The 17,397-nt window shown below is 51.4% G+C and overlaps 4 protein-coding genes across 4 annotated transcripts; all 4 read right to left on the bottom strand.

Moving 5' to 3' along the window:
- Positions 1-723: 723 nt before the first annotated feature.
- On the bottom strand, positions 724-5,761 carry N7519_006835 (uncharacterized protein; the record flags this gene model as incomplete). The annotated part of the gene is made up of 2 exons (XM_057293611.1): positions 724-5,629; positions 5,697-5,761. 2 exons carry the CDS (start codon positions 5,759-5,761, stop codon positions 724-726), a joined length of 4,971 nt encoding a protein of 1,656 aa, XP_057148422.1.
- Positions 5,762-6,484: 723 nt separating this feature from the next.
- Positions 6,485-7,231, bottom strand: N7519_006834 (uncharacterized protein; the record flags this gene model as incomplete). The annotated part of the gene is made up of 4 exons (XM_057293610.1): positions 6,485-6,612; positions 6,674-6,760; positions 6,789-6,947; positions 6,994-7,231. 4 exons carry the CDS (start codon positions 7,229-7,231, stop codon positions 6,485-6,487), a joined length of 612 nt encoding a protein of 203 aa, XP_057148421.1.
- A 1,210-nt stretch (positions 7,232-8,441) lies between these two features.
- N7519_006833 (NACHT domain protein) lies at positions 8,442-14,722 on the bottom strand (the record flags this gene model as incomplete). Its single annotated transcript, XM_057293609.1, has 3 exons — positions 8,442-13,789; positions 13,862-14,201; positions 14,255-14,722. 3 exons carry the CDS (start codon positions 14,720-14,722, stop codon positions 8,442-8,444), a joined length of 6,156 nt encoding a protein of 2,051 aa, XP_057148420.1.
- Positions 14,723-16,853: 2,131 nt separating this feature from the next.
- On the bottom strand, positions 16,854-17,276 carry N7519_006832 (uncharacterized protein; the record flags this gene model as incomplete). Its single annotated transcript, XM_057293608.1, has 1 exon — positions 16,854-17,276. The coding sequence occupies one exon, from the start codon at positions 17,274-17,276 to the stop codon at positions 16,854-16,856; it is 423 nt and encodes a 140-aa protein (XP_057148419.1).
- Positions 17,277-17,397: the final 121 nt, after the last annotated feature.

The raw sequence follows: 17,397 nt of genomic DNA, 5'->3' as shown, positions 1-17,397 counted from the left end.
CGCGACAAACAATGAGAATGTCAATTGGGTGGAGAACATATCGAAGATCGCATTTACGGCGGAATGAAATGCTAGGCGCTTCGCGTTACATGTTTGGAAGTTGAAGAAGGAGCGCCGGAATTGAAGATATTCCATTCTGCTCTCTGGGAATATCTTTGCATACGTGTGATCGATGAGAGTGTTCTCCAGTGCCGAAGGGCTACTGTAAGCTTATTTGGTCTTCACTGACTGCCACACTAAAAGGAAGCACCACTAGCCTACCTAGCAGACAGCACATAGCGCATCAAGCTAATGGTATATTTGCAAGAAATCTACGCGATCTCAAGTAATATCGCAAGCATTCCCATTCTCTATCAGAAACCTGGATCCAGAAATGTGCCAATGATGGAATAGACGTAAGATTACAGATAGCAGGCGCATGTTAAATGTAGCAGATAAGAAGATACCAAAGCAATCGAAGCCACAGGGATGCAAGTCAGTAGAGTCGGGAATAAGCCATGAGCAGAACAGTGATAGCATTGAAATAGATGATATTGATAAAGCCTCTAGGCCAGAAAATGATGATTACATTGAAGTCTCTCTCGCTCTCTCTTTTTTGCATCCCCGCCCCGAGGAATGAGCGGGGGAGAAACCAATAAAAGGTAATAGACAAAGTAGGTAACAATGGATATGTACGCGGGAGATTCTATAAGATAGGAGAAATAAAGAAAAGAACAGCGCCGTTTAAGAGTCATCGACGAGACGCTTCTGGGTCCAGGCGCGCTGAGCTCCATCCAGGAGAACATCCATGTTCCCGCTGTTATCGCACATGCTGCGGAAGAGGCCGTCTTCTTTGTTAATGAGGGTCCAGGGGTGGTCGTACTCGATGACGCGGCCGTGGTCGAGAACAAGAACCTTGTCGTAGTCGATGATGGTCTGCAGACGGTGCGCGATCGTGATGATTGTGCTATTGCCCAGTTCGCGGAGGGTCTCTTGGATCTTGGCGTCGGTGGCGTAGTCGATGGATGCGGTTGCTTCATCCATCATCAAGACCCGGGGGTTCTTGAGCAGGGCGCGGGCGAGGCAGAGGAGCTGGCGCTGGCCTTGGGAGAGGTTGGAGCCGGACTCCGAGACTTGGCTGTCGAGGTTGTGGAAGACGTTTTTATTGTCGACTACTGTCACTGCGCTGCTGCTCACACCATTGGCGTTGCCGTTGACGTTGGCGTTGTTTTCAGTCGCGGTGACGGTGCTTGAGGTTGTGGGGGTTGCGGTGCCTGAGGTGCTGGATCCGATTAGGTGTACGCGACGGAGAGCTGTGAAGATCTGATCGTCGCTGAACAGACCGAATGGATCGAGGTTGCTGCGGAGCGTTCCTGTGAACAGAGTCGGATCCTGGGGGACAATGGTGATTGCCTCGCGCAGGTCCCGCAGTCCGATTGACCCGATGTCAACGCCATCAATGATGATCTGACCCTTCTCGGCCTCGAGACCGCGGAAGAGAGCTAGCGCGAGAGAACTCTTGCCAGCGCCTGTACGACCCACAATGCCGACCTTTTCGCCGGCCTTTACAGAGAAAGAGACCTCCTTGAGAACCGGGTCCAGATCGGGTCGGTACCGGGTACTGTACTTCTTGAACTCAACTGCACCTTGGCTGGGCCAATCAGGCGCAGGTCGTGATTCTTCGATAACAGAGGCTGCTTCCTGGTCGACGTCAAGATATTCTCTTACACGCTCAACCGAGTTCATGTTTTGCTGGACCTCGGAGTACAGACGCACAAGCCAGAGGACGTTCTCTGTGAATGTAACGGCGTACGTCAGTGAAAGACCAGCGGCACCTGCATCGATCGTTCCAACGTTCAACAACACAAAGGTAGCCGAGAAGAACGATACCAGAGCACCGGTCCAGTCAACACGAAGGGCGAGCCAGCGGTTGCTAGCCCAGAGGTAGATGTGTGGCCGGTTGTAGGCATTGATGCGGCGGTGGTTGTCGACCATGAAGCGAGGGCCATCACCATAAGCACGAATGGTGACGATACCATTCAGGGTCTCACCGAACTGCTGGTACAGCGGACTGCGCTGCACAGATTCCAGACGCTTGAGGTCTCGGGAAGAGTTCAAATAGACGGCACCGAGGGCAGTGTACACCAGAGTGATAAACACACCAGCAATTAAGAATCCTGGCGTGATCCACGAGATCAGAATGACAATCATAACCACAGATGCCAGACTGTGGAGCATGCCGATAGCGACAGGAGCAACCTCCTGATCGACAGACTCAACATCCTTGGAAAACCGGTTCATCAGCTGTCCAAGAGGCGTGGAGTCGAAGAATCGGAACTTGGCGTGCATGACCGCATTGAGAAGGCGATCATGAATCTTCCATGATGCATGGAGCGAACCCCAGAACAGAACAGCTTCCCTAGACAGAGAGATTGCGATATAGAGGAATCCTAGGAGCGCATAGACGCCCAGGTAATAAGCCACGTTCACCTGACCATCCGGCTCGCTGGTAGAGCTTGAGCCAAGCTGAGGCAGACTCCAGCTGCTCACGCGCCCAACACTTCCAACATTGAAAGTGGGGGCCTTGAGGTGGGCCACTGCGGCGTACTGCCCGGCATCTTCGGCCCCAACCTTGGAGGTGTGGTAAGAGTTTGCCCACTGTCTAATCCAGAGGTTGGTAGAAACAGAACCCAATTGTTGCAAGCAGAACACAAGAACAGCACCGATCCAATAGTACCATGGGCCCATGGCACGGAGGTACATGCTGACAGTCGACCACTTGATACTACCAGTAGCCTTGGATTCAGAGAGCTTGGCCTTGTCTTCTGGCTTTCCATTCGGAGAGCCGTTCAAATCTTCATCCTCTGATTCATGGTCCGATGGTGCACGGGAGACTCCACGGGAGCCGGGCCGTGAATCAGGTCGAGACTTGAGGAACTCATCGCCCAATGCACCAGTAGCGGCAACATCGTTGGGGCGACCCTGGGCGGCAATTCTGCCGTTCTCGAGTACCACAACGTGATCGGATTGGGGAACAGTCAAAGCAACATTATGTGTTACCAAAATGCATGTGCGGTTCAGCATCAGAGGTCCAGTAAGAGCCTGGCGGAAGATGTGTTTAGCGGTGTGAGAGTCAACAGCAGAGAGACAGTCATCTAGCAGCAAGTGGCGGCCACTGCTGTAGACAGCGCGGGCAAGAGAGATTCGCTGCTTCTGGCCACCAGACAAACTGATGCCCTTCTCACCAACAAGAGTTTGGTCACCAGCATCAAGGATAGCAAGGTCACGTTCCAGAGCACATGCCTTTAGCACTGCGCGATAGCGACGCTCATCATAGGGAGAGGCGAAGATGATATTTTCCTTTACGGTGTCGTTGACCAACCACGCTTCCTGGGCACAGTAAGCAATGCTGTCAACCAGACCAGTTTCAGGATCCACTGGGAGGTCTGCCCTGTTGGACATGCCACCAGGGAGATGAACACGACCCTCGAGGAGTTTCATTTCTCCAAGCAAAGCCATGAGCAGGGACGTCTTTCCAGACCCAGTGGGACCAACAATGATGTTAAGCTTGCCAACAAGGAATTCGACGTCGACGTTGATCAAACGGAAAGCATCCAGGTCGCCATTGTTGGATCCGGTATCTTTGGGGTCAGCATTGGAGCTGTTCCAAGATAATGTTGCGTTTTCAAGACCAATCTTGGCAGGTGTTCCTGCGGTAGCACTATCACGGAGTTGATCGTATTTGCCCGTTTCCTCCTCGTTCAGGTACTTGTCCACACGGTCCAGAGAGACCTTACATTCCTGAACGTGGGCTACCATGTCCGCGAGCTGGTCCAAGGGCACACGCAGCAAAGAGAACATGGACAAGGCAGGGAACGCGATCGAAGGGGTCAATTGTTTTTTCTCGACCACAGTGTACAGGAAGAAGGACATGAACGTGATGAGAATAGGTGTGCCGTACCAGACAGTTGCGGCGGAGGACCAGAGGATGTATCGCCTCCGCAGGGCTTTTAGTTCGGTCTTGCGCTTTTCGCCAACGATGTCTTGGAATCGCTGCTCCCAGGCAAAGTATTTGATGATACGGATGTTTTGGAGGACTTCGTTAGTGGCGTGAATACGGGCATCGGTACCCTTCAGGATCTGGTTCTGGACCTTGTTGAACTGACGGGCGATGAACAGGTTGATAGGCAGCATGAGGGCCATCAGGGCAATGCCAGCAAATGAGCTGAAACCCATGATGTGATAGAGCAGAGTGATCGCCACTATGATCTGCACTGGCACACTAGCCCACAAGAAGTGGAGATAGGCGCCAACCTCGCTTACCTTGAACGAGTCGATCGCCATCAAGTTGATAATTGTGCCAACATTGGCTTGGAGGGGTTCCTCCGCTGGCGTATCTGGTTTGTTGCCAGCCTCGGTATCATTTCCATTCGCGGCCTTCTTCTTTCGTCCAAAGGAAAAGAGCTTTTTCTTCTTATCCTTGGGCAAGATCGGATCTTCCGCGGCTTTCTTAGTAGCCTCCAGTGAAGCGCCTGCCTTGCGGCGAAGAGCTTTGGCATAGATTTCACCAATAATGATGGCACGGACTTTCACACCCATCTTGCGACCAATGAATAAGGCTTGTCCATCTGCCACACCCTGAACCGCAGCGCAACAGAAAAGCAGAATGGCGAACAACCAAGCCGCATTAGGCGTAGTCGACCGAGGATCTTCGACGTACTCGAGGATAGCCTTGAGCAGTAGACTAGGCATGAAAACGAACAAATTGGCGAAAACCGTCCAGGCACCCTGCTTTAGAAGTGTTCCCATGAAGAACCGTAGCAATTTCCATGCCAACGAGCCCTTCATTTGTCTCTTGCGGAAGTCTGTAAGGACGTTCGCAGCCTTCTGGGACGGGGTCAGGTTCCAAACATCCTCAAGCTCCAGGGGTTGGCGATAGCCCTTCAGGACCAATGGGTCGAGCCAGGCAAATGTTGCGAGAGACAACAAACTGGCCATGGGATGCGTCGGAGGCTCCAATCCATCTTCGCGCTCAACCAGAACAGGCTTGTTGCCTCGTCGAGTGGTGAGTGCAATGAGCAGCAGCACCGTACTGAGGGCGAACTGAATGCTACTGATAATCAGGGCATTCTTGGACAAGGGGTGGATAATGGCGGATCGGAAGACCATGACGTTGAACAACCACTGGAAGCCGTATAGGATTGCGGTATGGGTCCATAGCCTGGGCGCGGAGAAAAGATCCATGGTCGATAGGAGGAACCGGACCAGCACCAAGAAAAGGATATAGCCCCACGATACAAGTCCAGCCACAGCGGGAAGGCTTCCATGTCGGCCCCAGGCATGAGTCGACAAAATGACAATATATAGTGCAATTTGTCCAATCAAAGCTGTGATTTCGAGTAATACAACGGTGATCTCTCCACGCGGGCGGTTGACCTCGATTTGGGATTGTTCGTGTTGTACAGCTTGGGATAGCATCGTATCGTCGTTTTCTTGCGTCGCACTGGGGACCTCATCTTCGGAGTCATTGTTTGGGAGGACCTTGTAAGCAACACCTTGCCGGGTGAGGACATATCGATGAGCGAGGCGAATTAGGATCAGCAGCAGCGAAGCGCCGCAGACTGTGAGGGGAAGTAAGACCTGAAGAATGCTATTTGGAATATCCCATGATCAGCATTAAATTTTAACGGTCGGAATTGCCATTGGTGTAGACTCACTTGCGCTGGAAGCAACGAGACAGGTCGTCAATGGCCCAGACGGGGCCTTGACATTGCGGCAGCATGTTCCGCGGAGCTCGCAGAAACCGAAGCTCTCGGACCTCGCGGTTCGATCACGCAGCTTTGCAGCTGGCGACAGTAATAGACGGGTAATGCGACCGGGTTTGATTATTGTGAACTACCCCTTTAGCAACAATATTTCACTGGTTTGCCGGACAAGCCTAGCATCGCAAAGTCGAGATGAGCTGTGACGCTGGGGTGAGTGGTTCCGGGACCGAGGGCCGTTGAGGCAGAAGAGTAGGCGGGAGGAGCTACTCAGACTCTGCAAAGCAAGAATCACCGAATATATTCAAAGTGTTGAGAATATTGGATTGGTGGGGAAGAATGAGAGAGAGAGAGAGAAGATGGCAAATGTTCCAAAACCGGCGGTGGACGGACTCCGGGTAGAGGGTGACATCGGTCGCCACCAAATTTTGGTGGTGGAGCGAGGTACCATATACAACAGTCCCTTAATAATATTTTCTGCAGTCCACGGGTATTACCATATTCTCGACTTAAACTCCTTTAGGAGCCCAAGGGGTAAATTCCTGCAATGTTTCAGTTCAGATGACCTGTCTCAATCTTCTTATCGTTCCGTCTTAGCGTCTTATCGTCTTTGATATGTTACAACTACCATGCATCCCATGGTTATGCTGTATGTATACATATGTAGGCATCGGACATGACTAATTCGATACTCTAGTATAGCAGGTATTCAATCATGAACAACGTACAATCCAGCATACATATCAGTAGTTCATCCACTCTTCCTCGTGATCAGAGAATGCTTCATGGTAGGGGTTCATATCAAGCCAAGCGTCTGGATTGAAAACGCGTCCAAAATCAAGATAAAACTGACTCAGAGTCTTGTTTAGAGCTTTACTGTATGTCAGCTTCTTCTTCTCCTACATTTAGGGACTTCCAAATCTTGAGCATACTATCCAGTGACATGGGATGCGCAGGTTGTAGGGAAAACCGAGAAGTATGCTCACGGTAAAGAATCAACGATTTTGGGATAACGGTGCCTTATAATATAGAGAATTAGTTTTGCACCTTTCAACAAGGGCGTCAAATCACCTTTGGGTATGCATAAATAATGAGCTTCAGCGGCGGGCTTACCACTTTCTACGTCTTCCAAGTAATAATCATTCGACCTCCGTGTGACCTCCTGCATGTTGTGCGTATTCGGCATAAATATTGCGCCATTAGAAACTGGATACGTTAGCAGGCCAATGATATGAAGCTTGTATTCGCATACAATCGGCAGTTATATTAGGGTGCACCAAGCCGTCCGCACTGACTTCTACTCCATCCTCGTATTCCCAGTCATCTTGTTTATAAGCTCTGTCATAGAGCCTTGAGTCGCGGTGTATCTGAAACTGATACATGCTTGCTGGAAAATCGGAGTGCCTTGATACATATGAGAAACGGCGGTTTCGGACACGTGAGATGCTAAGGCCAGGGCCCTGCACATGACGAAGGATATTTTGGAACATCGCTATACAGACGATATAATTGAAGCTCAAACCCTCTAAAGGAGATATACATACCTAGGTATGTACCTGGTGCTAAGAGAGAGGTTGGAACCTTGGAAGGAGAGTTCGATGACGAATCAATCACATCACTCCAACTTCCAGGTATACCTAGCACATAAGGTACTGTATACATCCATCGATATATAGTGTACTGATTCTTCCAACAGCCATCATACAGTTCGTATTTTCAGGCTTAGGGTTAGCGTTGACGAAAGACAGCTTTAGGTGCTCAGAAGGTAGTGTAGTCTCTTTTAGTTTATAATTCATTGCCCATTATGTATACAGCTAACAGAGGAGAGGAGGTGGATAGACTAGTTAGTCAGTGACTCCTTTCATAATAAAGGAGCACAACCTTGGAAGCTTTCAGACGGATCACTCGGTCGCCCGAGGGTATTGCTGCAGCCATTCATCCCTGGTGAATCTCTGCCCCTTCGTAGCCAGAAGCGCTTCAATTTTCGCATTCAATTCTATATGCCATTGTGAGCCAGTTGCCCCATTTTTGTTTGTACTGGAAGAGCATATCACTTATACCTTCTACAGTCATCTCCTTCCGGGCTTGTAGCGAGTAATGGTCGCGAAACTCGTGGACAAGGATGAGATCATCAGGGAGAACGGTGCCTGTAAAGCCTTAGTAGAGAAAGAGTCCTGGAGGGTTTAAGTGCTTAGAGGAACAAACCAGCCATAATAGCGTATACGTAAATAGCGTGACCACCCCAGGGTTGGCAGTGCGGACGAGATTCTGCTGTGTCCTTGAGTTGGGGCGCATGGAAGCACCATCGGGGACTGAGATATATTAGCGACGTGAGGTGATTTCTTTGATTACCGTAGATTTACAGTAATAGGTAGCTGGGTCGAGAGCCTTCGGTTGTACTTTTCCTGCAGTTGTGAGGAGGTCGAACACGCCGTGTGGTCGCCTAGGACCTGGCCAAGCCCGTAGACGGATGGAGATACCCGAGTTCACGCGGAAAATATCTTTGGGAATCTGAGTGAATGATTGAATGAATCTGTTATGCGACATCTTTGATACTGCAGGGAAAGAATTGTATTGGAAAGGAGACAACCTTGGGAAAGCTCCCGACTAATTACAGAAAGTAGCTACCTGAGGCACCCAATTAATGACCTCAGGCATACACTCCAAGAATGCATATTTACATATAATGGAGACAACATACTACAGCTCCTCCTCAATCTCGCCATTCTGCTGGCCGAGCTGAATAGACCAAGTGAAGGCCTTCAGATCCAATATGTCATCGGAACTGGCAGCCTTGCCGGAACCGAAGGTCTTCAGGTCCCACTTCTCAACACCCTCGAAACCCTTCAGCTCATCGCCAAACTCCACATAGAGACTGTCATTGAGAGCCTTGTACTCGCTGTATTCCTTGGGCCAGTCACCTAGTCGCTGAACGGAGAGCTTGAGCAGGTTGAGGTGGGCTCGGACATGCTCGCCGCTAGTCAGCGAGTATCCGCTGTCGGAGCCCTGCTCATGCATGTTCAGGTCATAGGTGGAGCCATCCATGCTGAAGCTGCCGTCGAGGGCACCTTCGAACTCGGCAAGCGAGGGGTCGACCAAAACGCGGAGGAGGCTCTCGTGCACACCGGCACTCTTCTTGTAGTACTTGTTGGCCATGTGCTGGCCGTTCTTTTCGGACTGGTAGCGCTGCGCGATCGCGGTGTACAGCTGCGAGAGCAGGGTGGACATCTCGAGGGTGCTCGTGTGGCGAGCGCCGTTGACGCGGCGGCAGTTGTACACGATGTCCTCAGCCAGGCGGGTGGCCTTAATGGAATCACCAACCAGGAAACGGGCCAGGATATACCGGCGGGCTAGGTCGAGGGTGATGGAGGCGGTCCAGTTCGCTTGCTTGTTGCGGCTGTTCCAGAGATCGCCGAGCAGCCAGACGAGGTTCTTGTAGTCTTGCTGCTCACCGAGGAGGCCGATGAGGGTGTTGAGGTAGTCCAAGTTGAGCTGGGCCAGGTTGATCTTTAGGTCAACGATGACGCGAATGACCTCCTGAATGATGATCATGGACACGCCACGCAGCTGCTTCTGGACAGCCGCTGCCGGCTGGGGCGTAAGGCTGTGGCCAGAGATCAGCAGACCCAGGGTGAAGACGAACTTGACAACATCAGGGGTGCGGTAGACATCGTGAGCTGAAATGTAGCGGAAGGAAGCCAGGGCAAGGTTAGTAGCACCATCGTAGTTCTTAGCCTCAAGCAGCTCGAGCACCTTGGCATTGGAGGCAATACCGACCGAGCGGACGAAGTTCGAGGACTGGTGCTGAGTGAGGTAGCCGATGATGGTCTGGAGGAAGACAGTCACCTGAGCAGTCTCAGTCAACTTGATACGTGCTCCTTCGCTGGAGACGAAATAAGTGACAAAGTCGTTGAAGACGCTATTAGCAGCAACGTGGCGCTTGTTGGCGAGCAGGAAGTTGTAGAGTCGGGTAGCAGAAACCGAGACTGTGTAGAGAGAGTTCCTATTGGACTTGATATGGCTTCGGAACTCCTCGAAGTAGACATACTCGGTGGTCAAAGAGGCGAAAATTTCAGTGACGCTGGTGGTACCCTGGCGCAGGCTGTGCTCAAGCTGGGCTAAGAAGACAAGGCTCTGGCGGCCCTTGGATGAGACATCGATCTGGAGCTCCTTTGAGTTGGAGGTGTCCTTCATGACGATCTGGCGATAGAGCTCCTGGGACAGCTCAACGGCCTTCTGAGCCTGGCTGGTAGAGATGTAGCCGGCAGCAATGGTGGTGGCTGCGGCAACAAGGCGCTCCGAAGAGGTCTCAGAGGACAGTATCTGCTTCGTTGACTCGTGGAGCTCCTTGGACACAATCTGGGTGTTATTGTGGCTGGAGTGGAATGAAATTACCTCCTGAAGTCTAGTGAGGGTCTCCTCGTGAGCCCAGCCGTATGTCTCGCGAGCGGACTCAATACGCTTGTGCAAGATCTTAGTGACACGCTTCGTCTGCTCGGAAGAAACGGACTGAGACTGGGAGGTAGCGCTAGCGATCTGCTCCTCAAAGATACCGTCAAGGGTGGCCTCAATCTCTTCAAGGTTAACGCCGGCAGGCTTGAGGTTGAGCAGCTCCTCGTAGAGAGTGATGGCGTTACTCTCGTAGGTCTTGCTCTCCTGGCTCACCTTGGCAAGGGTCAGGATAGTCTGGATGGTTATCGTGGCAGTGGCTCCGAATACTGTTTTGACCTTGTTGTAGAACTCGGTGGTGACCTTGTGGATGAAGGTGAATTCAGTGCGATTGTTGCGCAAGCAGTGAGTGTAACGTTCGAAGACACTCTGCACAAACGTTGCATCCTGGAACTTAGGACTCTGCTTGGACGGGTTCAAGAAAGTGGTGAAGAGCAGAGTGAAGTAGGGAACGGCATCAGTGTAGCGAGTTTGGGCCCACAGCTCAGTTGCAACGATGACGATGGGCTCCAATGCCTCGGGCTTGATGACCGGTGAGTCCTTGTTCAAGGCGCGAACGATGCGTTGGTAGTAGTCCACGAACACGGGGCGAGGACGAGTAAGCTCAGCCAAAGTGAACAGGGTCTTGATCACAGTGGGGTGTTCAGGGCTGTAGTGCTCGGTGTAGTCGTCCAAAAGCTCTTGGTAGGTGGTTATCACCTTGTCGGGCTGGGAAGACCGCTCGAAGAAGATGATCAGCTGATCCTTGATAGTCTCCCTCAGCTTGTCACCCACTGGCCGGGCGGCACGGACCGCGCGATGCACGCGGCCGCGAATACCTTCCTCGCGGGCGAAGCGACGGCGGTAGTGGTAGCACTGGCTCAAACGCTCAGCAAGCTCCACGGCCTTGTCAGTGTGCTCCTGTGGGAGAACAACATCCTGGATGGAAGGAGCGAACAGGGAAGGCCAAATACCATGGAGGACCTTCTTGAGGAGACGGCTGGCATCCTTCCAGCGGTGCTCCTTGGTGTACATCTCCAGCAAAGTACTGGTAGCAGTGAACGAGCTTTGGTCGAGCTTGGAGGAACTGGAAGCCTCGTAGACAATCTCCTCTAGGGTGGTCTCGGAGAAGTACGACGACGAAGAGCTGGCTTGTTCCTTGACATGTTGCGAGGTGGATACAATGTGCTTCTGAACCTCGGAGTAGGATGATGTACGGTTGGTACGCTGGTAGAACGAGGCACAGTACTTGAAGACATTCAAGGCTGTGACGGTGAGACCAACGGTGATCATCACTTTGGCAATCTGCTCGAAGTGCGAAGTCGACGTCTCGGAAAGAGTGTGAGTACTATTCTTAAGCTCTTCCCAGACGCTGGATAGGATGGAAGAAACCTCATGCTCTCTTTTCTGGGCCGTCAAGAACTTCGAGTAAGCAAGAATAGACTGCAGCTTGTGTTCCTGGGTCTTAGCCTGCTGCCAAAGCTCAACATACACGCGTTCGGCTAGGTCAAGGAGGCCTTGGGCAGTGTACCTCTCGGCCATAGTGATCTGGCCCTCGAACGATTCGGACTTTTCGTGGAGCTCGTCGTACTCGGCGTCCAGGCGGAAGCGAGCACTTGTGTCACCTGTGTCCTGCTTATGGCCGTTCAGACGAACACTGAGATCACGAATATCATCGCCGTCGTACTTGGTGGTGGTAAGACTCTGGATCTTGAGAGTCCAAGTCTGGATCTTTTCCTCTTGTTTGGTCACGCGGTAGTGCTCAATCAGAGTCTTCATGATGTTGATGGTTTTCTCGGACTTCTCGCCGTAGTGAGTCTGATAGCACTCGACAATGATGATGAGAAGTTCCTCACGCCTTGTCATGACATCCGACTTAGTAGTAGTGACCATATCAACAGTCAGGTCAAGGAACAGGAGAGCCATCTGCATCGTGATGGTGTGGGTGGTACCGAGCAAAGTGCGACTGGTGGTGGTAATCTGGTAGATAAGAGGGATAGCCTCTTGGGGTTGGTTGAGCTCACGGTACAACAGAGCCAATGAGATCATGGACTGGAGGGTTGCAGGATGATTTATCCCCAAGATCTCGCGGAACAGGTCGGTAACAGTGGTATGGTATGATAGCAGGGTCGGCATGGAGAAGTTGTTCCAGAGCGTGTTCTGGAGCAGCAAGAGGGTAACGCTGGTTGGAAGTACCTCGCCAAACTCCTTAGCGGTGGGAGCATTGCCACCGGTAGTGAAGACCGTGGTCTGTCTCAAGTGACGAGGCCAGTAGCGAATGGCAAAGTCAAGGAGAGGGTGGGTTTTCACACGAGGGCTGATATCACGACCATCAAGGGGGTTGAGGGAAGGCTCATGTTGTTCAGGAACAGTGTGCTTGATGTAGACCAAGAGGCGGGTGACAAGGTCAGCGTGAAGGTCCTTGACCGTGGGGATCAGTTTGCCCTTGGAGAAGACATGCAACACGGCGGTTCTGATCAGACCGTGACGAAGATAAACCTGGCCATCCTGCATGAAGATGATGGAGTTCAAAGGCTTCAAGACTTGGCGGATATTGACCTTGCGATCAGTAACAACCTGATTCTCCGGCTCGATAGAAGCCAAGCTGGTGAGCTCACTTGTCAGCAGAGGACGGTCAGCTGTGGCGAGCCAAAGCAACATAAGCTTGGCCTCTTCGGTGACCTCGGGAGCCTGGATGCTGTGGAGAACAAAATCGGCAATGGTGGGCTTGCCCTTGACAATAGTGTCGACGACCTTGCGGAGGGCATCGGGGGTATGTCCAAGGCGAGCGCGCTCGGTGCACAGCTTCGCCCATAAGAAGGAACCGCGAGAGGCCTCGCTAATTTGGTCAACGAGGGTCTCCTGCTCCATCTCATCCATAGCCAAGAAGACCTTGGTGCCAGGCAACTTGGCGGCGGTGAAGTTGCTTCGGACGACGGTGGAAATGTCATCAGCAATGCGGTCACCGCCAATGGGGACATGCATCAGGCTGGCAGAAGTCTGGGGCTTCTCGGCACCAAGGGTGATCAGCTTGACATTCACTCCGTTGGAGGTGGCAGCAATCAGCTTCTGGAGCAAGGGTGCCTCGCCGCAAGAAGCCTCATCAACGCCATCAACAACGATAACAAGGTGTTTAGCGCGGGCAAGAGCTGCGCTCAAGGCATTCTCCAGAGCATTCCAGAGAATGTTCTCGTATTCTGTCTCGTTGGTGGCCTTCTTGCTGGCGTCGTAGGCCTCGTGCAGAATTTGCAGTAGCTGGACGTTACCAATACGCTTTTCAAAGAGCTGGAATAGAATTGTCTTCACAATGGCGACGGGGGTAGTCTCTGCTGGGATTCTGGAATTGATCGGAATAAACAATGACTTGTATGTAACACCGCCGATGTGGTCCTGCAGACGGTCGACAATAACGGAGGCGAGGACAGTCTTTCCAGATCCAAGGGCACCAGTAAAGGCGAGAACGTGGTTGTCACTCTTGAGGAAGTGGGTCAGGTATGGGTTCATCCAGAGGCAGGTCATCTCATCCCGCTCGTGCGCAAGGTGGGAGGTGTTCTCGGCCAGGCGGGCGAGGATGCGGTCCTCCGGGGACAGCCATGTTTGGACGGACTTGACAACGGCCACTAAAAGGGTAGTTGAAAGTAATTAGTATCGTTCTCATCCTCCAATGCTAAAGTGATGCCAAAGGTTCTTACCGTTCTCGGGGTCCTTGTTGTCCTGCGCGAGCTGGTGTCTCCACATGGAGTCTGAGATCTTCGCGCAGCGCTCACGGAAAGACTCAATCTGATCAGTGAAGGTGTCATAGATGTTGATGGAGATTGAGCCCTCAGAAAGTGCGTAGATGGACTGGTGGAAGTGAGTGGAAACACGGGCGACCAAAGAAACAAGGTCAGCCAGTGCCTCAACCAGCTGGTCCTTGATCGTCTGGGAAACAGTGAAGAGCTCAGTGCGCTCAAGCAGGTTCACCAGAGCTGAAGAAGTGCTGTAGAAAAACCCGAACGAAGCCATCAGAGCTGGCGCATTTTCTTTGCCAAGCTATACCGGAATCAGTATTCAAGAACCATGAGACTTAGTAGATCTGCACATACCTTGAGGAGCATTGCACAGTATCCGTAAGAGAGCTGAGCAGCGAGCCAGCTATTTCCCTCAAAGTCGCCAATAGCCTCGTCAAAGGAGTGTAGGCGCTCAACGAAGAGCTGGGCCCAAGCGAGCACCTTATCATAGCTGCTTCCTTCGGGAGGCAGATGGCTCATGCGCTCGGTGGCGATCCATTCTAAAATGGTAGCGTGGCTGGTATTAAAAAGCGTATAAGACGCATTTACACCCAATTCAGTGCCGCTCTGGTGCCGAAGACCTTGGACCACACTAGAGAGTTTTGCGCTGACAGCGGAGTGGAACTTCCGGGGCATCAAGGAGCGCGACATACCACTGTTAGAGTGGTTGTCATTGTCGAACTTACTAGACATACCAGAGACATGTCTAGAGTTACCGGGCAGCTTGCTGTAGAAAGGGGATGTGACATTGCCCGGGACGGGGGCTATGATACCAGGAGCCATCGTGCTTGTGATAGACTCGGTTGAGCTTGGAGAGGATCCTTTCTTGACAATTAAAGCGGTACGGACAGTAACACTTTCAATGCACTGTTTGGAGGTAGAGATGGCAATAGGGGTATGTCGGGGAGGATTGGAGTCCGATATAGCTTCTTTGGAGCAGTAGTTCTTAGAACAACAAAATATTTGGCGCAAACCGGCCAGCTGATTTGAGAGAAGAATATAAAAAGAGTGTGCTGTTACCACACACAAGTCATGAGTATTAAGATGGAAAAGGAAAAGTCGTCCAGCTTCGTGGAGAAAGCCACGCTTTTGTAGCAGTACTCAAGATATCACCCGCGTCAAAAAATTTGGAGTCTCCCATGCGCTATAGTGACCAATTCGGTAAGGAATTACGGTTTCTCAGAGATGTACTCCTTAGTTGCTGCCATGTCTTCCCTCTTTGGAATGATCCAGAGTTCCACCTCGCATGAAATGGGCCCGGACCACTCAACTTGTGAGGCATAATAGTCCAATGACAGGGACTACAACAGGGGTGGATGGCATATGTAGGTTGCGAGTGTGATCCGGGAGCCAGCTCAGTCGATGCGAACGCAAATCATTATCAAACAACCTGCAGGATAATGGGGATGGCGGGTATGAGCTCCTTCCTCTTGCCATGAAAGGCCCTTTTTTTCAGCAGCGCCAGATATATCTGAATCCACCTCAGCTGGTAGAGAAGCTATCCATACCTAGATCTCGGAGCTACAACTAGCGTAGACAATAGTTACCTCGGACTGCAGGATTGGTTTCACTATACGGACTACTCCGTACTTAGTCCAAGGGTAGGATTATCAGGCCATCTCCGTGGATGTGGCTGGCTGAACGCCGTGCACGGCTATAATTTCCCGCTGTCAATAGACGGTGTGGGCCCTAGACGGGTCCTCAATCCATTGTGTCGGCACAACGCACGCCGTACCCACCTGGGTAGATAGCCAAAATGGAGACTAATTCATAGTTTGAAAAGTGGCCCTGCGATTCAGACGAACTGTTGGTCGATCGGCATGGAAACCGAGCCGTCCTGAAGAGTACCGCCAAGAGGTCCACTTGGGTTCAGCATCTCATAATCATGGGTATCATACTCCGTACTCGCGATGTGCCAGAAGGACTAACTCAATATCAGTTCTTTGGTACGAGTATCATCTCCCGGTGGGTCCTCAAGTGTTCATTGGAATGCTAATTCTAATTCTGTGGTCTGGTTTAGTGGGTGAAAATGATGTACCGAGTCAGCTGCGACCAATCCCTTCTGGCGAAATCCGTGGGGAAAAAGGAAATGAAAAGGGGTGGTCATACCCAAGCCTCCAGGACTCCAGGGCTATTTCAGGTAATTAGTAACCATTTGATATATCCACAACCGCGGGGGAACCGTAAATCATTAATAAATGCATGTATATTCCGAAGTACTCCGAATAATATAAATATAAAAACATTATAATTGGGATCTTGATTGGATCTAAACACAGGACCCACTTTTTCATTCCAAATCATGCATTGATATCATTATTGGGTTGTGATGTACGGAGTAGATCGTGCAAGATGTGCAAGGTACCCCGTACCCCTTCCGGAGTTCCTCGGGCACCAGCTGCACCGCGCGAGCGGCCCACGATACCCGATACCCGGTACCCCGCTCCAAAACTCAAATTCTTCACCAATGGGAGGATCTTATATGGCCCACTACACGAGTCACTGCCGCAGTTGTACCATCAAACTGTGATGGCAATCTACCTAGGTACCTAGGTAGATACCTAGGTAGGTCATTGAATACTGATGGCGAAGCTCATGGGAGAAGATATATAGATAACTATGGAGGGAATAGAAAGAGAGATCTATCTAACAAAGAAGCAGGTCCTGATAAACGAGGGAGGGGACTCAGACAGCCACATCTTCGCAACAAATACAATCATGACATTCGAAGCGTAAAACAGCCATTGACTCTCGGCGGCCGCGTCCAAATTCCTAAAATAACCTGTCAGACCCAGATTTGTAAGATGCATATGCAACCATTATCATATGACACTAGCGCGACGAAGGTATGAAGCACCAGAACCAACGTGATACATACCATAACCATGAAGCCCACTTCTAAAATCCAATATGACTACAGCAGTCCAATGACAATGTCCCCGTAGATCTGGGCGTCCAGCTCGAGCTTGACCTTTGCGTGCAAGTTGAGGTGAATCTTGATCTGGAGGCTGCCCTTGTCATCCTCGCCATTCTTCTTTCCAGTATCGGTGACGCCGGGAACTGACAGACCACCGGTGCTCGGTAGGGCGCTCTGGGCGGTCTCGCCGACACCACCAACGGTGTCGTCAGGTGAGTTGCCCTTGCGACCGCCCAGCGTTGGGACGGTTTCGGCGGTGGGACTATTTGGGAGCGGGGGAAAGTCAGTCTCACTTAAGCCCTCAGTTGTATCGTTTGGAAGAGGAACATTGTGGGGGTTTTCCGGTAGCATTCTGTGGCTTTGTCCCGGGCCTGGGGGTGGGTTCGATTTGGCTTTTTGGGGCTTGGTTTTCTTTGTCATTGTCGGGGATAATGGGGGCCAATGGGAAGCAATTGGATATTATGAAAGTGATCCAAGTAAAGAAGTGGTCATTGAGGACGGGAATACGGTGTTGAAGGAGATGGTTTAGGTATACCTGAGG

Source organism: Penicillium mononematosum (genome assembly GCF_028829835.1).
Source record: "Penicillium mononematosum strain IBT 11891 chromosome Unknown utg000003l:1.0-8172316.0:1.0-8177699.0, whole genome shotgun sequence".
Taxonomy (NCBI): Eukaryota; Fungi; Ascomycota; class Eurotiomycetes; order Eurotiales; family Aspergillaceae; genus Penicillium; species Penicillium mononematosum.
This window is presented reverse-complemented; position numbering and strand designations above follow the sequence as displayed.